The sequence below is a fragment of the Drosophila erecta genome, unplaced genomic scaffold (genome assembly GCF_003286155.1).
Source record: "Drosophila erecta strain 14021-0224.00,06,07 unplaced genomic scaffold, DereRS2 tig00000218-arrow-arrow-pilon, whole genome shotgun sequence".
NCBI classification, from domain to species: domain Eukaryota; kingdom Metazoa; phylum Arthropoda; class Insecta; order Diptera; family Drosophilidae; genus Drosophila; species Drosophila erecta.
The window spans coordinates 189,849-211,266 of NW_020825212.1; the positions used below are offsets into that span (position 1 = coordinate 189,849).

Sequence of the window (21,418 nt, forward strand, 5' to 3'; positions counted from 1 at the left end):
GGCTACAAAGAACGCAGGGGCTCTGTTAGTAACAAAAGGAGTTACACAGGAATTAAATGATATAAATTCAATTCAAAAACCACAAGTTGTGCTGCCTACTTTTAGGGGCTGCGCGTAAAACTGATTAAATTAGCAAACATTCTCTTTAAAACCCAAAAAAATATAAGAAATTAATAGAGTTAATAATATAAACTTTCGGAAAACCATTTAGTCGAATTGGCATTTTTATAGGGATTCTGATTGGCACCAGAACTTTTAACTTTTTCCAATTTGTTGCAAAACAAATTCAAGTAGTTGTAACAGAAGTTCAGATTGGAATTAGAAGATATTCCTTTTGGAAAAAGGCTTCACCTGGAAGGATCCAATTTTGAATTCGAAAATGATGTTACCGTAAACGGTTGCTGTTATCCAAAATAGTTAGCAGAATACATTTATGGTATAAAAATGAATCAAAGGAAAGGACAGAAATTATGAAACAACTAAATGCATGGGAAACACCGCTGGAACTTTCCTAAGCATTTTTGGCCAGCTGATTGGCCAAGGACACATGCGCTTTATTTTCACTGTTAGCACGAAGAGCTCTCTCTCTTGGCCAAGCCAAGTTCGACATCGAACCGGGCTCGAACCGGTTGCGAGAGATCAGCCAGTGCTGCGCAAGTGCGTCCCTCGGAACGGCCAAGCTGGCGAGGAATAATAGCACGCAAATCCTTAATAGAGTAATCCCTAAATAAGAAACAAAATGTAGCATACTTTTTGCAGTTCGAAGCGCTTGAAATCGCTTTAAGTCCAAGTAGCGCTGTAATTTTCCACAGGTAACACTGTTATGAAAATGGAAAAAGGTCGAATTTAATAAATAAATAATAAATAATTAGGTATTCAAATTATTGCTTAGCTTTTAAAGTTTTTAAAGATTTTTTTAGCTACTTACTTATTTTTTAGCCAGCTACTGTGGCAACACTGGACCAGGTTCGACGTCGAGCCGGGCGGTTCGAACAGATCGAGAGGAAAATCTATTTAAGCAACACACAACGCTCGACACTTTGTATTTGCACGATATCTCTTCACCCGCGCTCTTGTGCCACGCTTCCCGCAGAGAGTCATTGGAAAATATCAGGGAAAACGCCGATTTAGCCGCCGCCAAGCCGGGAAGAACGGAAACTCCAGTGGAAAGTGTGCACAGTACGACAGTTTGCCTTAGATCCGAACGGCGTCCTTTCACACAGACGCAGACTCCACTCCCATACAGACAAAAAAAGAGACTCGTATATAGATATACTGTGCGTGTGCGTGTGTGTGTACGTGTGCGTGTGCGTGTGCGTGTGCGTGTGTGATTGATTCGAATCGTAATTTTGGAGTTTTCGAAAACGCGCTTTATTTTTTGTTTTGCCCGGTTTTGGGTATTTCTTTTTTGTTTTTTGCTGTTTGTTTTTGTTTTTACCTGTGCCTGTGAACCGAGGTTCGCGACTTGTGAAATCATCGGCCATTGTTGTGCAAGAGCGGCTGTCTGGGGCCTGGGTTCTCCTACCTGGCGTTATAATCGCCTCCCCTAAATAAAATACAAAAAAACACAAAAAAAAGAAAGAATAATAAAGCTAAACTGCTGCCGACGGGCTTTTTTTGCTTTTGTTTGCGGTTACAATATTTGCGGGCTTCATCAGCGGCGCCTCTCGGAATTGGATTCCAGTTCGAATTCGGAATCGGTGAGTCGGGGCATCCCAAGAATGCGAAGTATCTTCGAACCAGCGATGGTATCTGATAGTCGGATGCCCGATACATTTGTTAGCTTAGTCAGTGGGCCAACCGAAATTTCAGGCAGATAGTTCTCAGCTCCTAGGTGCATCTAGTAACTAACCCCTTAACTCACCCATTTCTGCTTGGACATCGCAGTAGCAGCAGCATCTTGGAGTTTTCCGCAGCCAATTTCCTGTGTGTGATCTCACGAAAAACAAGACAAAATACAAAAACACAAAAGAAGTGCGGTGAAAATAAAAAATGTCACAATGTCAAATGACAAATAAGCCGAATTGAAGCGATCTGCTCGCAGTGTTTTGTTCATAAAAAAGCAGAGGAACATCCCCGAGAAATGAGAAATGGCTGTGCAGAAAGCGCAAAAAAAACCAAAAAAATGGGCAAAGATAAAGACTTGTCCAGCGGACATGTGTGTACTACAACGCCAAACAACACAAACAGAAAACAAATGAAATAACAAATCGAACGACGCTGCCATAAAAATACATTTTCGGCCCACATGCGCGAAGCCATAGAGATTCAAATGTGCCCCCAGATAGGAGCGAAATCATCGGAGTAACGTGCGATCCGGCGAGGGCGGGGCCCCCCATAATCAGGGGCGTGGCAGGGGGGGGGGGGGGGGTTGGTGATCAGAGAGTGGGGAATGGGGCTATGGGCAACCCGACCAGCCAGCCAACCAACCAAGCAACCCAACAAAGTCGAGCGAGCAATATGGAATCGTCGTTTTACGTGAAAAGCTTCATTTCATTCATAAAAAAACGCCATAAATGAAAAGAAACGAGAAAGGAGGCAAACTGGGCTGCGATACGAGGCGTTGATACCCTCGCCGACCTCAGCCACATTAGTGCAACAGAAAGCGCATTTTGACTTCTGCCTCAAATTTCAAGTCCCAAAAATGATCATGCAAAATTCTAAATGATATTAATCAATCAAAAACAAATTCGTAGAGCTTGAATGAGTTCGCGTATACCCGAATTCACAGGGTATGCCTGCTCCATGTGCGCCTGTCTCTGAGTTTCTCAATGAAACTACAATGCATGAATGGCAAGACATATCAATGGAGCTCCCAGCCAAAGATGCCCCATTCCATTCCCGATCTCCGATCACCCAAGACTTACCCCCAAAACATCCACATCCACATCCACATCCAACTGCGGCCTAGTCTGGATCCAGGTCTGGAACTGGGTGCTGGGTACTGGGCTCCTTCTGGGATCCGATCTGGCCAACTGGATAGCTGGATAGATGGTGGGCGTACAAATTGCTTCGCCTCTCCACAAAGTGAAATCGGAAATTCGCCAGCCAGAGGGTCTGACTTTTGTTTTTGGACTTTGTTTTTCGCTTTTCACGAATGTGGTCGTGGCCGCCGGGAAAGGAGGAGGAGTATGTGTGTCCGATCTTGATTTGGTCTTTCATTAGCATAAATGTTCGACGCGGATGATCGATGGCCAAAAACCAGAGGTGACAAATCCAGTGATAAATGTTCAACAAATCGCCTAAAGACCGAACTAGCGAATTAATGAAACGCCAACGTTTGAATGGAACGTTAACGAAAATAGTCAGAGTTTGCTATCTATTATTATGCGGAGGAGTTCGATCTGGGGAATTCAAGTGAAATGCCCGAAGAGTAAGCGCATCGCATGTGGAGAGCAGTCAAGTCATATGAGATCATGCGGCGATTCGTTTGGGGACACTTCCACGAAATTTGCCCTTCTCAATGAATTCTTGCATTAAATATATGTTAAGTTATTCCAACTGTTGCTATCCGGTTTGTTGGATTGAGGGGAAGTACCTAAAATTCACACGAAATCGTTATCAAATTGGGCTAGCCCTCTATTTGTATTCAAAGCTGCCACTCTGATCTTGGAATCAGCCATAAATTCGAGCGAGTCCTGGCTTCTATATGCATTTATATATATATATATGTATGTGAATCTCGGTTGGGCGGGGCGGCAGGGGAAGTGAGGGGCGTGGCAGACAGTCTGCAATCAATTGGCTGACATTTAATGGAGGGAGTAGTCGGGCGGCAGTGATTGATTGATTGATAATTAAGAGTGGCGCCTGCTGGCAGCCACGCCATTCCACGCCATTGAGGATCGGCGGACCGGAGGCACTGCAGCATAATGGGACAAACAGATGGATGGCTGGATGGTTGGATGGTTGGCTGGATGGATGGACGGATGGCTGGACAAGGGGCACATTTTAATATATGTACGATCATGTGGCGCTTGCTAATTTAGCTGGGCAGTCTTTCAAGTTTCGCCGCAACTCGAATCAAAATCGAAACACAGAATCAAAATCGAAACAGGAATGGGCGGGCTTTGGGCGAGTGGGAATTTTGGGGTATATCCAATATTTAAGCGCATATTTTATTGCCATCATTATGGCCGCGATGAGTTCGAATTGAGAACGGCACCTGCGCCCCAGGCGCCATCGTCAAGGTCATTGGCGTTGGATACGTGCTCCCCAGCACACTGGTGGGTGGGGTAGTTGCGACTATCTGCCAACCATCTGATGAAGCTGAACATCTATATCCGCACATAGTGCCATCCGTTGTTAGTTCCTAAATATTGAAGATACATCATAAGTGATACTAGTTTGCTGCCTCATTTAAAGCACTTTACAGGGTATGCGCAATGTCACTGGGTGCCATGGGGTCTGATATTTTGGCTGGTCTGCTCCTTCGACTGCAAGTCGGCTGCTGTGGAGCTAATGAGCTTTTGTTAAATTTTATTAATGGAATTGCCAACATTTATCATAAATTACAAATCGTGATCGTGATAAGAGCGCCGTTGACTGCGTCAATCTTTTGAATAATTAAGTTGTCGTGTTGCTTTGATAATGTGTTGTTGCTGTTGTTGTTATGGTTGTTGCTGTCTTTGAAGCGCCGCACTCCAAAAAATTTGCTTAATTTTATGGCCCGTGTCTTTTTAGTTTTTTTTCTTCTTTTTTTTTATGTCTACCATATTTTTTGTTGGCCCATCCATTGTCTGCGTTTCATCTCGAAAGCGTTTGCTAAAAGCCAAAAAGGCAAATCACCGATTATTTATTGTATCTGGAAGTGGACTCTTTCTTTTTATGGCCTCTATAATCTCAGATCGGATTGGCTCTAGATGGGATTAGATGGGCTTGGGCTGGGATCGAGGGAATCGATTGCTTCAACAACAACTGGGTTGGATGGCGCCAGGTCCACATGGAAACCACAATGAGCGGCAATAAAACCGCAGCTCAGTGCTTTGCTCAGTACTTCAAAGATTGATTGCCTCATTAACAAGCGACATATCTCTAGTTTGCTACTGAAAAGGCTTTAAAAATCTGTATAAAAAAAAAAAAATTGAGAAGAGATACATCTGAAGCATCTCCATTGCAGCGAGCGCTGATCCTGACCAGATCCCAAGATCCGTATTATGCGACCGCTGCCATGCTGCTGAGACAACGCCTGGATAACGGCTAGGGCTGTGGACTAGGATCGGGATGAGGAACATGGCGTGCAGCAGGATGTGGATCGGAAGACGCTGGCTGGGCCTGCTGCTCCACTGTTGTCTGATCGCGGTGACGCAGGGCGTTGGGGTACGTCCACTATACGGCCTCCATTCGGACGAACTGATGGCGGGCGGGGGGCAGCTGGTGGTGCCACAGCGAGTGCATCCCGATGGGGCATTCATGACCCACAAGCTGGAGTTCGCACACGAATTGGATCATCGGCGGCATCGGCAGAGGCGCAGCCTGAGCTCGGAGCTGGACAGCCATGCGGCGGACCTGCATCTGCTGGTGCCGCTGGCGAACGAGTCACTGCATCTGGAGCTCAGGGCGCACAGCTACTTCCTGGCTCCGAATCTGGTGGTGGAGCGGCATCGGCGGGATCTGCGCACGCGATCGCCGTTGACGGCGCGGCAGCTCAACTGCCACTTCCATGGGAAGGTGCGCGGCCAGCTGGCCACCAATGTGGCCATCTCCACCTGCTCCGGACTGGTGAGTTGCGCGGCTGCTGTGCATCCGCGGTGTTCTGCCCTGCACACTGATTACGCTGAACACACTTTTTGCCTAGGTGGGTCACATCCGGACGGCCAGCAATGAGTACTTCATCGAGCCCTCGAAGGAGCACGAGCCGCATCCAGTCAACGGGCATCCGCACGTGGTTTTCCAGCGCTCCTCCGTCAAACCGAAGGTGGGTTGGCTGGCTTACACTTCACTTTTGATACACCCCTGACTAACGATCCACTAGCATTCGTCGCGGAAGCGCAACAAACGCAAGCGAGGTGGCACATCGGGATCCGGAGCGGAGGTCAGTAACTGCGGCACGCGAGAGCCTCGCCGGCGGATGGAAACGAGACTGGAGTGGCAGGCCAGGGGCAAGGTGAAGGTCCAGGGAGGCCGTCAAATCCGGCGCCACCACCATCACCATCACCATCATCACAAGCACAAGTACCACCAACGTCAGCAGAAAAATCACCGAGTGCCGCACACCAAATTCAAGTACGAGACGCAGTTCCAAGCGGAGCCGGATCATCCGGAGATTCCGCGGCGCAGGCGATCCATCAGCAGTCCACGGCATGTGGAGACGCTCATCGTGGCCGATGCCACCATGTCCGCCTTCCACAGGGACCTCAATGGCTACCTGCTGACCATCATGAACATGGTGTCCGCCCTGTACAAGGATCCCAGCATCGGCAACTCCATCGAGATCGTTGTGGTGCGCATCATCCAGCTGGACGAGGAGGAGTCCCAGCTGCAGCTGAATCTCACCCAGAATGCCCAAAAGAACTTGGATCGCTTCTGCAGGTGGGTTAAGCCCATTACACATATTATAAGCATTCTCACTCCTTCTTTTATATATTTCCCAATGAAATCTTTGCTAGCTGGCAGCACAAACTGAACAAGGGCAGCGAGATGGATCCGCATCACCACGACGTGGCCATCCTCATCACGCGAAAGAACATCTGCGCCAACAACTGCATGTGAGTCGAATTCGATGGTGTGGGGGTTCCGCAACTATAGCCATCTCATCCGCAGGACACTCGGCCTGGCCAACGTGGGTGGCATGTGCAAGCCGAAGCAATCGTGCAGCGTGAACGAGGATAATGGCATCATGCTCTCGCACACCATCACCCATGAACTGGGCCACAAGTAAGTCTATGTAGTGGTAACTGTGGGTAACTGGATGGGATGGCAGGAGCATGGGTAACAGGTAGCCACCTGCGGCGCCAGACGTTGGCCAACTTGCGTGCCCCACGCGCTGCTCGCCGATTCAATTCAATCCAGTGCGACTTCCGATCCCCATGCCCTGGCCAAGATTTATGGCCAGCCCGCTTCGTGCCATGAATGAACCGCCAGCGAAGTGAGCACACATAAGCACACTCGAGCTGCAAGCAAACAAAAACTGGCCAGAGCACAAGTGGCTCCATTTCAAACGAGGCGGCTAAGTGGACGCGACGGATGCTTTGACACCTGCGTGAGTGCCTTATTTCCAGCGACAATGATCGCCTGCGTTGCATATTCAGATTCAGATACAAATGCTGATTCCGATTCGGATTCAGATTCAGTTTGAGCTTCAGCTTAGACTCGGCTCCAGATCGAGATTTATATGTGCCCCTGCTTCCTGCTCGATTCAAACTCAATTAGTCGCCAGAGCTGACCGCCCAGTCACTGCCAGTCACTGCCAGTCACTGCTAGTCACTCAATGTCACGGTTTTCGTTAAGTCCAGCTCTACGTTTTTGCTGATCAGTGTATAACTACAGTGATCAGTGATAACTACAGCTTGTTCTGTAAACCTGACAAGGTCCAGAACTCGTTGGCTAACAATCATAGCATAGTTTTAGCATAAAAACTTTTTTACAGGGTATTTTTTTTTTCTTTTTAAAGCGACGAATCCCTACTTGCACTACTAGTAACATAACATATAAATAATGTAACCAAACCACTCACTTGCCGCGGCAGAACTAACATTCACAGGGTATGCAATAGCATTATATATAAGTATAAATAATTATGCAATAATGCATATTCTCCCCCACTGCAAGACATAAAACAACGATTCCATGTGATGCACCGTGATCACGGCACCGATCTCCAGCGGTCGGCACACCCAGACACTCGGACTCATTCCAACTCACACCCAGCGACAGCCGGGTCCGGTTTTCGCTGGCTTATCGGGCGGGGGGCGGTGGGCGGTGGGCGGTGGTCGGTGGGCGGGGTTGGAGCTGCGGACTCGGAACGTAATGGATCCGATCGGATCGTTTGGAATTGGATTGGCTTGGGTCGATCTGTCGATGCTCGTGCCTTGCTGCCAAGTTTTCCAGTTTCCCAGTTGCTGTGCATCGCCTACTGTGTCCGAGTGCACTGCACAAAATCAGACCATACCAATAAGTAGCACTTAAATGACTACAGCTTCCTGCTTCCGAAAGAACCCAGTTGTTTTGTCTGCAAGCTGCACTAGTAGCTTCCTCCAATTTGATACCTAATACCTGCAAATCGCGCGACTTTTCTGCCAGTGCAGCAATGGGCCGTCAGTCAGTCTGGCGTGCTCAGTCCGCGATTGACTCACCGCCCCCTCTGCGAATCCAGCCGCCCGATCTCTGCGATCTCTCCAAGATGTAGTGGCGATGGGTTGTGTAAGCCGACCGGAATCGGAATCGGAATCTCTCTGGGCGGGAAAACAGGTGCTTATGTGCTTTCAATCGGATACATCTGCCATTCGCTCCAATTGGCTATTATTCTATGAAAGTAATCAGGTTTTGCAGGGGGTTTTTCCTACCTACCGTTTTGCAACTTTGTTTCCATGATTTCCTATGCCATATTTGTGTAACCAATGGGTTGTTATCCTGTGACCAACAGCTTCGGGATGTTCCACGATACCGCGAAGATCGGCTGCCATCCGCGCGTGGGGCCCATTGTGCACATCATGACGCCCACTTTTGGGGCGGACACCCTGCAGGTTTGCTGGTCGAACTGCAGCCGCAAGTACATCACGCACTTCCTGGAGTGAGTATAGTGTAATGAAGTGGTAATGAAGCCAGCTTATGAACCCGTATCCTGAACCATTGCAGCCAGGGATTGGGCGAGTGCCTGGACGATCCGCCGACGCCCTTGGATGAGTACAACTACACGGGCGAGCTGCCGGGCATGCGCTACAATGCGAGGGGCCAGTGCCGCCTGCAGTTCAACCTGACCACGGACAGCGAGGTGGGCGCCTGCTCCGCCCCCCACGAGTTCTGCTCGACGCTGTGGTGCAAGGTGAACGGCGAGTGCGTCACCCACATGCGGCCCACCGCACCGGGCACATTGTGCGGCCGGAACAAGTGGTGCCAGAACGGCAAGTGCGTCCGGCGCGAGGAGCTGGCGGCGATCAATGGCGGCTGGGGCGACTGGAGCGAGTGGAGCGAGTGCTCGCGGAGCTGCGGCGGCGGGGTGTCCACGCAGCAGCGGGAGTGCGACAATCCTGTGCCCGCCAACGGCGGCGTCTTCTGCATTGGCGAGCGCAAGCGGTACAAGATCTGCCGGAAGCGGCCGTGTCCGGCGGAGGAGCCCAGCTTCCGGGCGCAGCAGTGCGCTCGATTCGACAACGTCAGCTACCAGGGAGCCACCTACAAGTGGCTGCCCTTCTTCGACAAGAGTGAGTGCGGCGCACGCCATCAGCCCGATGGAATTCCATACGATGCTTAGTTGAGTTCTCGATATACCCGTCAGATAATCCCTGCAAGCTGTTCTGCAGCGACGTGGACGACACGATAATCGCCAACTGGGGCGCCACCGTGCTGGATGGAACGCCCTGCACGCTGGGCACGAACAACATGTGCATCGATGGCATCTGCAAGGTAGCGTATTCCGAATCCCATGTCCGATAACTGACCGCGAACCGCGTCTTGTTCAGAAAGTTGGTTGCGATTGGATCGTCGACTCGGAGGTGCAGGACGATCGGTGCGGTATCTGCGGCGGTGCTGGCGATCAGTGCCAGCCGGTGAGGGACACCTTCGCGGATCCGCTTGCCGCCAAGGATGGCGCCTACGTGGAGATTGTCACCATACCGGCACGCGCTCGGCACATCCTCATCCGCGAGTTGGCCAACTCGCCGCACTTCCTTGCCATCGCCACCGGCGGCGGAGGCGGCGGGGATCGGTTCTATCTGAACGGGGATAGCCTCATCTCCATGCCCGGCGAGTTCGAGATCGCCGGCGCCGAGAGCTTCTACGACCGCGTCGACGAGCAGGAGACCATCACAATACCTCAGCCCATCCAGCATTCCATATCGCTATATGTGAGTTTGTCGGATTTCCACACGGATTGTCCACGGATTTTCACATGGTTTCTCTTTTCCAGGCGATTGTGCGCGGCAATGAGAGCAACGCTGGCATTTTCTACGAGTTCACGCTGCCGGCGCTGAATGTGACCGCTGGCAGGCAGTTCCTGTGGCGCCTGAGCAACTGGACCGCGTGCTCCGCCAGCTGCGGCGGCGGAGTGCAGCACCGGGAGCCCAGCTGCCAGGAGAACGGCAAAGGTGAGTCCAACCATCCGCTGGGGAAATGCCCACTAAACGTAATCTTCTCGCAGCTTTGGGCGACACGCTGCCCTGCTGGACGCACGCCAAGAACAAGAGACCTGCCCGCCAGTCGCGCGGCTGTGGCGACCAGCCGTGTCCTGCCCACTGGTGGCCAGGTCCCTGGCAGTTTTGTCCGGTCACCTGTCGCCCAGCCGGCTCCGTGGCGTCGCCGCACCGCCGCCGATCCGTCGTCTGTCTGGACCAACACGACGTGGTGGTGGCCGATGCGGAGTGTGGACTGCTGCCGAAGCCGCCGGAAACGGAGCCCTGCGAGTCCCCGCTGCCGATTTGCAGGACCAAGTAGCACGGAGTGGAGCACTCCCTATTTATTGACGCCACTGCAGGAGCAGCGCCTTGCAGTGGAACATATTTATTCAGCGACTAAGCGATCATCCCAGATGTACTTAACTTAACTACCGTACGACGCACAAAGAAAATGAAAAAAAAATCGTGGAAATTACATAGGCTTAGGATAACGCTTAGGCACTAGCGATAAGGATCTTATGTATTACGATCGCGGGCTTATCGATATATAGTATTTAGGTTACTCAATACAGATAGATGTACGCGGAATTGCCAAACACTCTTTCGCTCACTGTGTAGTGCATATCACATGGGTTCTGCTGGGAGAAAGGATGCAGTGCATCAGGATGAGCCGCCTAGAAACGCGTGTTGTCCGGCATCTTGCGGAAGTAGGCGATCTTGTCCTTCGGCACCCGGTAGCCGTGCATCCAGCGACTGCCCTTCCTCAGCGATCCATCGATGCCGTCCTTCCACACGCCCTGCGGCAAGTAAACTGCAACCAGGAGCATTAATAAGGAATTGCAGTAAGTAGCAAGTATGTATTTGACTCACCCTCGCGCTCCTCGCGGTTCGCATGCAGGATGGGGGCCACGATGAGCTCCTCGCCCACGGAGAACTCGTCGCTGACGATGAGGCAGGCGGGATCGTGGGGATCCATCATCCAGAGTGGCCTCACCAAGGGCAGTCCCTCGTTCATCGACGGATTGAGGTACTTCTTGAGCAGCGGAATCACGATCAGCTGGCGCACCTCCTTCAGCTCCTGGGCCACCCGGGTGACCAGGTCACTGCGGTACTCCGAGGGCAGGTGGCTGAACTGCATGGCCGGCATGAAGGTGGCCAGCTGGAGCCAGCGGATGAAGAGTTCCGGCTCGGGCAGCGGTGGCTGGGCCATCGAATAGAAGGTGACCATCTTGGAGAGCGGTCGCTGCAGCAGATAGTCGCCACCGATCACGCCCGGCAACACGAACGGATAACCGATGACGCCGTAGTTTAGCACAGCACCCAGGGTCTCCCTCAATCCCTCCCAGGTGGCGTTCGCCGGCGGAGTGCTCAGGAAAGTGGGTGGCTTGGGCACCACACTCGCCGTGGAGACGGCCATCAGGCCAGCGCCCTCCAGGCTGGCGGTGAACAGCCTGGCATAGGTGTCCGGATTGTCCAGGGTCTGGCGGCACTGGTAGTAGTGCGGCAGGTTGTAGCCCGTGCCCAGGTCCAGATAGAAGCTCTGCACGCCGTACTCCTCCTTGAGGCGCTGCAGCTTCTCCAGCAGCCAGGGCACGGACGCATTGTTGGTTATGTCCAGGACGCCGGCGCTGGAACTGCTCTTGTATCTGGTCAGGGCGGGAATACTGCGCTCCGAGTGGCGCTCGTAGATCAGCAGCTTGCGCTTCACTGCATCCTTGAAGTTGACACTGTCCGTGCTGATGAACGGCTGGATGGTCAGGACCACCTTGAATCCCCTCCTGTGCAGCACATCGATGGTGTCCTTGAGGGTGGGAAATCTGGCCTTGTCCACCGTGAAGTCGCCAATGTTCTCCTGCCAGAACTCATTGATCACAATGTGGCCCAGGCCCATGGCAATGGCACTCTCCGAGTAGTCACAGATGGCGGACTCGTTCAGGGACTCGGGCAACTCGGTATGGGGTATCCTCCAAACGGGCTCCTCCAGCAGCGAATGCAGCACCTTGAACTCCTGCTCCTTCAGGCCATCCCACAGGCTCTGCTGGGTCATCAGCATGTGCAGGCTGCGCATGTCCTCCGTGGTGCAGATGCGGTAGTCCAGCTGCGGCAGCGGCGTCAGGCGATTCACGAAGGTGAACTCGTCGTTGGCCGCCCGCAGACAGAAGCGATTCTCCGTCCGGTTGACGCCCAGCTGCAGTGGCGTCTTCTCGCTCACCTGCATGGCCACGCCAATCGAGTTGATGAAGTACCTCTTCACCCCATTGCCGAACTGATGGATCTTCGAGTCGCCCGAGGCGTAGGGTGCAAAGTCGAAGTTGGCATAGCTCAGCGACCACTCCTGACCCTTGGTCACGCCGCCACCGAACCACAGCCCATTGTCCCGCTTCAGTTCGTAGCAGTCGGTGGGCAGGAGACCCGGAGTCAGCGCCTGCCACTGCAGCGTGTAGCACCGGAAGACGCCCTTGTCCTCGAAATTCAGATGCAGTCGCGCTATGCCGTTCCACTCGATGCACACGCTCCCGTCATTCCGGCGCTGCTCCTCCAGGCAGTCGAATGGCGCCGTGTCGAAGCCCAGGGTCACGCCCAGCTGACCCGCTATCACCTCCTTGTCCTCGTGACTCAGGATGCGGAAGATGCGGTCGTGCGAGTTGAACTTGATCTTCTGGAAGTAGCTCCTCGTGAGCACCTGCTGGTGGTAGGCCACGTAGGCGTAGCCGATCTGCAACCGAATTCAAAGGGTTCAAATGCATATCTCTGTATATCTGGTAAGGCCCTAAGTTTCTGGGAGTAACCCTGTCAAAGTGCCTCACTTTAAGGCCGCTCAAATGAAGGGCACTGTGATAAAAGGCCTAACAGTTCAACACTTCTTAAAACCCATTTGGACACCAGGCAAAATGATTAGATCCCGCTTTATGTATCTGCAGGCGAACAAAGTACGTTTATCTTGTAGCTAGTAGAATGCCTTCAGTTCGTTTTGACAAGCCTAAGTCGGCCAAAAATGCGAAATCAGCGTCTTATTGATATTAGGAGCTTCCTCCGCGAAGTAATCTGGAAATTCTATTGGGAATTTCTATTAAAAGCTCTGCATCATGCGTATGATCACTCACTATGCTGGTGATTCCCACTTGGACTGAATAAATGAATGAATGAGTGAGTGCCGCTGATTGCTGCTTACCAGAAATATGATGATGAAGAACATGATGATGACGAATATCTTGATTTTGTAGTCCTTCGTCTCGCGCTTCTTCTTCCTTATCAGCTGCGGAAAGGCCTGTGGATAAGTGGAGGTGTTCAATAACATGACCTTTGATCTCAAACTCACCAACTCACCTGCATCTTCTCGCGCAGTAAGCTGGCCAGGGAGTTCACGCTGGTGATGGAGGCCTGATTGGAGGCCAGGCTGTGGCTATCGAAGTCGCTGGCCAGCATCTCCTTGCTGTTCAGCCGCAAGGCGGGCAGAGGAGCAATCGAGGCGCGTCTGCGGCTCCGAAAACGATCGCTGCAGAAAATAAATAAAAATAAAATAATAATATTCATTAGGAAATAATATTCCGAGTACATAGTACATATGGATACAACATTGTGGCTAAGTTCCCTTTGGTTGCGGGACATATTTTGTATTTAGCCTGTGGATCTACGGATTATCCCAATCTTCCCCAAAAAAATCTGTATTTTGGTCATAACAATCGACAAACTACTCAAATGTGGAATGTTACACCCCGTTGTGTTCGTAATTAAATTTCCAATCGATTCGCACTTACGAATGAAAAATATCTTTTATGATGAAAATTCCCAGCAAAAGTCGTTTCTCCGATTTTCCGTCACAAAATAATCAGTTTTTTGGTCACAACTTCAAAAATATTTGTCTGAATATGGAATGCCATACCTCGTTGAGCTCGTAATTAAATTTCCAATCGAACTGTGTTCAAAAATGGGAACTCAATTTTTTTTCCATTTTTTGCAAATTTTGATGATGTTACCCCTTAAAAAAAATGCAAAAATTGACCGAAAAATAAATTTTCCTAAATCCGTCAAAAAGTGATAGGGTTAGTTAGCATTGGTAATTAGCTGTTCAAAACTGTTATTCTTTCATCTTTATTATAATTTTTACCGAAGTTATGATGAAAATTCCCATCGAAAATATCCAATATTTGCCAAAAGTGGTTTTTTGGAATTTCCGTCATAAAATTATCAGTTTTTTGGTCACAACTTCAAAATTAATTGTCTGAATATGGAATGCCATACCTCGTTGAGCTCGTAATTAAATTTCCAATCGAACTGTGTTAAAAAATGGGAACTCAATTTTTTTGCCATTTTTTACAAATTTTGATGATGCTACCCCTTACAAAAAATGCAAAAATTGACCCAAAAACAAATTTTCCTAAATCCGTCAAAAAGTGATAGGAATGGTTAGATTTGGTAATTAGCTGCTCAAAACTGTTATTCTTTCATCTTTGTGATCATTTTTGCCGAAGTTATGATGAAAATTCCCATCGAAAATATCGAATATTTGGCAAAAGGCGTTTTTCCGATTTTCCGTCACAAAATAATTAGTTTTTTGGACACAGCTTCAAAAATAATTGTCTGAATATGGAATGTCATACCTCGTTGAGCTCGTAATTAAATTTCCAATCGAACTGTGTTCAAAAATGGGAACTCAATTTTTTTTCCATTTTTTGGAAATTTTGATGATGTTACCCCTTACAAAAAATGCGAAAATTTACCCAAAATTGTATTTTCCTAAATCGATCAAAAAGTGATAGGGATAGTTAGCATTGGTAATTAGCTGTTCAAAACTGTTATTCTTTCATTTTTATGATAATTTTTACCGAAGTTATGATGAAAATTCCCATGGAAAATATCGAATTTGCCAAAGGTGGTTTTTTGGAATTTCCGTCATAAAATAATCAGTTTTTTGGCCATAACTTGAAAAATAATTGTCTGAATATGGAATGCCATACCTCGTTGAGCTCGTAATTAAATTTCCAATCGAACTGTGTTCAAAAATGGGAATTCAATTTTTTTTCCATTTTTTGCAATTTTTGATGATGTTACCCCTTACAAAAAATGCAAAAATTGACCCAAAATTGTATTTTCCTAAATCGATCAAAAAGTGATAGGGATAGTTAGCATTGGTAATGAGCTGCTCAAAACTGTTATTCTTTCATCTTTATGATCATTTTTGCCGAAGTTATGATGAAAATTCCCATTGAAAATATCCAATATTTGGCAAAAGTCGTTTTTCCGATTTGTTGATGTTACCCCTTACAAAAAATGCGAAAATTGTCAAAAAAATTATTTTCCCTAAATCTGTCAAAAAATGATAGGAATGGTTAGATTTGGTAATTAGCTGCCCAAAACAGTCATTCTTTTAGCAATATGAGGATTTTTAGCGAAGTTATGAAGAAAACCTCTTTGTAAGTTTCTGGACCGAAGCATTGAAGATATGGGTTCGAATTTGGAATATCATACCTTGTTCAGTCCGTAATTTGTCGATTTTAAGTCAGTACAAATGAGGAAGACCTTGTAGTCCCTTTGATAGACATGGTATGTGGAACCTGGATTCTTTTATGATGCATTCAGAACATTCACAGATGCAATTGTGTATGTTTTATTATAAACACCCCGAAAATACTTAAGTTCTGATGTTTCTGGCAGATAGCAAGTAAGATAAGGTGAGAGAGGCCCAGTGGAACGGCCTATTCAAACGGGTGGATGCAACCCAATGGAACCTGAACTTGCAACACGATCGGTGGGTGCCCTGTCGCCCTTATCGAGGGCGGAAGACGGTCGTTAAGCCCACTTCCCGGTTGCCCAGGGCAATTTTTGTTTGCATAACGCACACTTTTCGCTCCGTCGGTGTATGCAAATCTCGAGCAAACAGAGCCAAAAAGTTACGAAAAAACAAAAATGCCGAGAGACACGAAAATCTGTGGAGCTGATATTGTGCTCTATAATTATATATGTACGTATGTGTGTTACTTGCTTGGCCTGATTTATTAACAGTTGATAAGCGGCCTGGCAGCTCTCGAAGTCGTAAACACTCCCCCGGTGAATATAGCCGATATATAAACTATATACCACTATAATTTATAGAAATGTATCACTTGGAGGCGGCTCGAAGTGGAGATATGCGAATGCTATCACGCCCAATCGCGATCATCAACTGAGCCGAGATCCGCTTATGTCGCTCATGCGATAGCTCCAGATTTGTACAGTGGAGCTTCCTCTCCCCCAAATTAACTTATCAGCCGCTGGAGAAGATTGGAGACCGCGACCCCCTCGCTCCCCCCCTCGCTCACCGCTCGAAATGTGCTTAAGCACTTAAATTGCCCCGTCGCGTGTGTGTGAATGATGACACGGGTCTGTGGAGAAATCTCGGCGAGCTCAAGATGTACGTGTACGTATACTTAGCCATAAGGTTTATACCCTCGCATATACCCTTTATTCCCAGAAATGAGTATGCAAGGGGCACTGGAGAAATCTGAGAGCGACATCGCCAAGTTTCTTAGGGTATCACAAGGTATTCCCTTTTCAATGCCCATCAGTTGCAACCACGAAGCTGCTGCGCTGATTTGCAATCACTCGCAAAGTGCAAACATCGCAAGTTGCTGATAAGAGAGAGCGCTTGAAAAAAGTGTCGGCTGGTTTGAACTGCTTCGAATTGATATGAAACCGGATAATTAATCTGGTATTAATTAAATGCTCCGTCTGTCCGTCTATCCTTCAATAGATACTTTCTCCAAATTATATGGATCACTAATGCTTGTATACAATAATAGATGGTAAGTGCTGCTCGGGTGTGCAAATAAATAGCTGAGAACTGAGTTGACACCCGGCATTTGGTGACCTATCACTTTGATAATAACTGTTATTGGTCCAACACCTTGGCGTTTCCATGTGGGTAATCACAGGAATTTACGCTGGCGGGGCGGGGAAAATCGAATGAAAATCACCATTGAATTAGCATGGAAGTGGGCAGTGGGCAGTGGGCAGTGGGCGGTGGCGGGCAAGTGATACTCGGCATGGGGCGTTAATCTGGAGGGGCAGGGAATGCTGGGTAAGGCACGTTCCACTGGCAGTCGGCGACACAATTGAATTACTGTCGTTCGGAGACAAAAGGCGGCGACTTTCGATTAATTAATCTAATTGCCCGATGATTCAAATGGGAAAAGTGCCCCATACCGCACTCTTAAAACTACTGAAATACACCACATAGAACGCGGAACTATAACGAAGTTACTAGGTTATCAGTAGCTATCAACTCACCGGTGGACTGGTCTTCTGGCATTCCCAAACTCGTCGTCGCTGTCATCGTTGGCGAAATTGATGGCCTTATCCGGCGCATTGGCCGATGTCGTCGGCGCCGTAATGCCCGGCGCATCCGGAGTGGCTGGAGTGCCGAGGCTGGAGGTGGCATCGTCGGCCATCTGAAAAGGAGCAATTTTTATAGCCCAGCATAGACACCTTTCCCTATACAGATAGCTGGATAGATGGAGCAAACGGCGAGCGATTGTAACTGAAAGTGTGCGATTTTCTGGGGCTTTTGACACCTGCACTTGGGCAAGGTGAGTGCAATTAGCACCGAGGCGCTACCGCAGAGCACCCCACCCGACCACCAAGGTGGCTCCCTCTGACCGCAAAGCCCGGAAAAATGGCAACCAATCGGAATGAGCACTTCACGAGTACCTGCCTTATCCTCATCCATTGGCGCACTGATATCGAGTATTACGGCGGTGTCTATGTCCTTATCGGGTGGCTGATCCTCGATGGGCACACTCGAGAGGATGAATCGGCTGTTGGGTGAGCTCATGTTGTGGTATCGCGGCACTATATTATGAATGTGAAGTATCAGAACTTCCCACTGAGTCACAAGACAAGAACTAATACAAATTATATTCGATTGGCACAGTAGTTGCTATTAACCATGTAGAACCTAGTGCAACTGTTTGCCGTTTGCAGTGTCGAGTTCCCAAATAATGATATAGGGCACCGATCCGAACGCTGTTAGTGCCGCGATCGCACTGTTAACCGTTGATAATTGCTGGATCGCTATTGCCTGAATATTGTTTTTGAAGCCTCAATTTATGCGTTTTAATCGCTTCGCTCTCGCGGCCTCTGCCGCAGTCGGCGCTGGCAGCGCAGTCGCTGCGCGGCGTTGAGTGAAAATATCGACACCCACACTCAGAACAATCACGAGCCAGTTGTGTCGACCCGAAAGAGTGGGAATTTGATTTTGATAGAACTATCCGGTGGTCGTAAATTAATTGCGGCTACCCTGATTGGCGGCGTACTGCGTTTTTAGTACTTTAGCGCCGACTTAGCCTTACTTCGTGACAAATGGCCGTAAATATGGCTGCACTGCAAACAATTGCACATCACTCCACAACAAACTATGTGCTTTGCTACAGGGCTCTTAATAAATCAAAAACAAGTGCTGCTTCAATAGCTAAATACAACAGAAAGCAAAAAACTGTTAAAAACATAGAAAATCTGCCTAATTAAGTCGGTGTGGTGCGACATTTATGTCTCCCTTTAAATATGCGTTTATTCCACACTTGCTCACCTCTCTTCGCAAGCCAAAAGTGGGCAGTTAGAAACATTGCATACTTTTGGGCTGGCCGCGCATAGCCCACACTGCGTATGTGTTATATTTGCGCTGTGTGACAATTGATCGCTGGGACACATCACACATACGCCGCGTTGGCCTGGCCACGCCCCTCCGCCCGCCCGACGGCTGGTTTGCAGCTCTATAATTAGCGCATGGCTTTCGTCGCCACTTTCCGACACCAGTAATGAGTTTGAGTGCTAACACAGCGAAAATAATAGACAAAATCTCCCACGGAAAAACATCGGATGCGCTAATAATACAGATATTCTGGCTTGGAATTCAGCGAGATCGGTCGCAATATTGTAAATATTTATGCCAAATATCGGCAATCAATCATAATTGCTTTGCGCTTACACACGTCTTTGTTAAGTGAAAAAAACACATACTTATGTAATACGTTTAAAGGGTAAATGCCCTAAACGGCCACTTGTTTTAATTTGTACCAAACTAAAGTGTTCCAAATGAATATGTCTTGCTAGCATAAATGTTTATAATTATGGACATTTAATGTGGTATACTAATACATAGTATGGTTACCTAAACGACTCTTTGAAAAGGTGTTCTTTGGCATACAAAATGTGCTAGAATAATGATGCCCATTTGTACCGAAGGCCCGTCATGTGACTATTAACTGGATTTCGGGTTTTGACATGTGACAAGTGTATTATTGGCCAACTTCGTATGATTAAGGCTCAATTAACGTTTGGATATTTTTTGGGCAACTTTTCTGTAAGTCGGCGAGATTCGACTAGAGGCGATGACGCTTCGCTTAATTACGCATTGTATTTTAATTTCGAATGGGGCTCAACTGCTCAACTGGTTTGCTGCAATTATATATTTAAAAAAGCAGGCAAAAATGCCAGAAGATACGCCTTGATTGGCTGTACCGCATTCTAGATACCCTCTAAAGGCAGCTGCTTTCAAAAGTTTGCCTATGCTATAATTCAAAACATACAAATATGCTCCACGACACTATTACAACTATAATTTGTTTAATGTTTTAAGTAAATATGCTACTTGAAGTTTCGAGAATATTAAGCGACTTGTCTTTCGGGGAATTTTTATAGGTATTTCACTGGCTCGTAAACTAATCTTTTTATACCCCTCCCACGCCAGATTCTTCTTTCTACATCGGTGCAAGATTCTCAGTGTCTGATGATGCGATGCCAAGTGCAATACTCACAGTCTCCTCGTGCAGCGCGTCCTGTGGCTGCATCTGGTGTCGCAGACGCAGTGCCTCCAGATCCAGGGCATTGATGCCCGAGGGCATGGATATCGAATTGCGCCGCAGTCCCGGTGCAAAAGCCTCCGGCGAAGGCGTCGCTGAGTTGGACAGGAGCGCCTCCGGTTCCTTTTCGTTGACCACCTTCAAGAGCGGCAGCTCCACGTTGCGGCGCTCGCTGAGGGATTGCTTCCTGGGCATGGCGCCCAGTAGCTGACGCTGCTCCTCCAGCCGCTCGATCCGCTCATCTCCATCTCCATCTGCATCTGCATCCGTGTCCGCGTCCGCGTCCGCGAATGTCAGCTCCGGATGCGGGCCATTGAGCGCCTGCGCGGCTCCCGATTGCGATGAGTGAGCCATCGGTTCCAGCGGCTGCGTTCCAAGCGCGATCGCGTCCAACTGGCGAATGAAAGGGTTGAGCGGCAACCGGAACCCGAAATCGCCGGCGGAGCGAAAAAGAGAGCGCTGCCGGGCGGACAGAGGGAGATGGGGAGTGAGCGGCGACTTCGATTGCCATCGCTGTTTGCCTTTAATCAGCGCTTATCATCGCTCGGCGATAATCGCACACCGATCAAAAAAAAAAAGAGAATTTCAATCCCAGTTCCACATATACGGGTATACGAGATGGCTAAATTAATCAGTTAAAAGGGTAACGAATTAACATGTAAATCATGTATTTTCTCAGCCAGAAATCCTATAGATTCATCGAGTTTGGGTTTTGAAATGCTGTACTTATAACTCGGCTTTTTCAGTGTATGTGTATCTTTTAATCCGGGTGCACTGGTTACGCAGTTAAAAACCTCACAAGTCTTCCTGCAGCGCTGCTGTTTGAACTCGGCGACTGTTGCCCCACGGAATCAGTTAATTAAATTCGTTTTCTAGCCATAAGCCCACTTCGTGGATCGCCTTTGTTTGCCTGGCTAATTAGGCGTAATCTCGCGCCGACTCTCCTTTCGCGCTCCCCGCAAAATGCTCGACCTTGTTTCACCACTAAGTGTACACGAATAAAAATGCCAAACAAAAATTAATCAACTGGCAAAGTCAAGAGCCAAACTCGTTCGTCCGACGATCCGATCATTTCAATCGAGCAGCGGCATCGAGCACCTCTCAATAATTACATGTGTTACCTGATAAGGTAAACCCAACCAAGCCAGGCCAACCCAGCCACCCACAGCCACATGTGCAAACCGAATCCCCCACAACTAATTCGCAATATTGTTTAACAAATTGCACTCATAAATTGTCTAGAAGTGCGCAAATATTTGACGATTGAACTATATTTACGATCGCTGCCACAGGAAGAGAAGAAGAGAATGGTAC

At 48.5% G+C, this 21,418-nt stretch overlaps 2 protein-coding genes across 9 annotated transcripts; one reads left to right on the forward strand and one right to left on the reverse strand.

The window, feature by feature from the left end:
• The first annotated feature begins 1,029 nt into the window (after window positions 1-1,029).
• LOC6551292 (A disintegrin and metalloproteinase with thrombospondin motifs 7) lies at window positions 1,030-10,856 on the forward strand. 5 transcript variants are annotated; one of them, XM_026982758.1, is made up of 13 exons: window positions 1,030-1,179; window positions 1,457-1,700; window positions 5,117-5,718; window positions 5,795-5,914; window positions 5,972-6,528; window positions 6,606-6,704; window positions 6,760-6,873; window positions 8,582-8,728; window positions 8,794-9,359; window positions 9,410-9,561; window positions 9,618-10,001; window positions 10,064-10,241; window positions 10,295-10,856. In XM_026982758.1, the coding sequence occupies exons 3-13, from the start codon at window positions 5,221-5,223 to the stop codon at window positions 10,585-10,587; spliced, it is 3,108 nt and encodes a 1,035-aa protein (XP_026838559.1). In that variant the 5' UTR covers window positions 1,030-1,179; window positions 1,457-1,700; window positions 5,117-5,220; the 3' UTR covers window positions 10,588-10,856. The 5 variants fall into 5 exon arrangements, with proteins under 5 accessions (XP_026838559.1, XP_001976998.2, XP_026838560.1 ...); XM_001976962.3 differs by having other exon boundaries at window positions 1,030-1,700; window positions 9,434-9,561; XM_026982759.1 differs by lacking the exon at window positions 1,457-1,700.
• Window positions 10,635-20,500, reverse strand: LOC6551293 (myogenesis-regulating glycosidase). Of its 4 annotated transcripts, none has more exons than XM_001976963.3 (6): window positions 20,060-20,500; window positions 17,535-17,695; window positions 13,596-13,764; window positions 13,441-13,536; window positions 11,139-12,984; window positions 10,635-11,079 (listed from the first exon to the last, which is right to left on the reverse strand). In XM_001976963.3, exons 1-6 carry the CDS (start codon window positions 20,456-20,458, stop codon window positions 10,943-10,945), a joined length of 2,808 nt encoding a protein of 935 aa, XP_001976999.1. In that variant the 5' UTR covers window positions 20,459-20,500; the 3' UTR covers window positions 10,635-10,942. The 4 variants fall into 4 exon arrangements, with proteins under 4 accessions (XP_001976999.1, XP_026838565.1, XP_026838562.1 ...); XM_026982764.1 differs by lacking the exon at window positions 20,060-20,500 and adding an exon at window positions 17,959-18,320; XM_026982761.1 differs by lacking the exon at window positions 20,060-20,500 and adding an exon at window positions 17,955-18,320.
• Window positions 20,501-21,418: the final 918 nt, after the last annotated feature.

Bases quoted from the DNA above. Each gene is read 5' to 3' on its own strand.
- LOC6551293 (XM_001976963.3), bottom strand. From the start codon at position 20,458: ATGGCTCACTCATCGCAATCGGGAGCCGCGCAGGCGCTCAATGGCCCG. The intron at 13,537-13,595 runs GTGAGTTGGTGA...ACTTATCCACAG, and splicing joins TACTGCGCGAGAAGATGCAG to GCCTTTCCGCAGCTGATAAG. The intron at 11,080-11,138 runs GTGAGTCAAATA...TCCTGGTTGCAG, and splicing joins GAACCGCGAGGAGCGCGAGG to TTTACTTGCCGCAGGGCGTG.
- LOC6551292 (XM_026982758.1), top strand. From the start codon at position 5,221: ATGAGGAACATGGCGTGCAGCAGGATGTGGATCGGAAGACGCTGGCTG. The intron at 5,719-5,794 runs GTGAGTTGCGCG...CTTTTTGCCTAG, and splicing joins TCTCCACCTGCTCCGGACTG to GTGGGTCACATCCGGACGGC. The intron at 6,705-6,759 runs GTGAGTCGAATT...TCTCATCCGCAG, and splicing joins ATCTGCGCCAACAACTGCAT to GACACTCGGCCTGGCCAACG.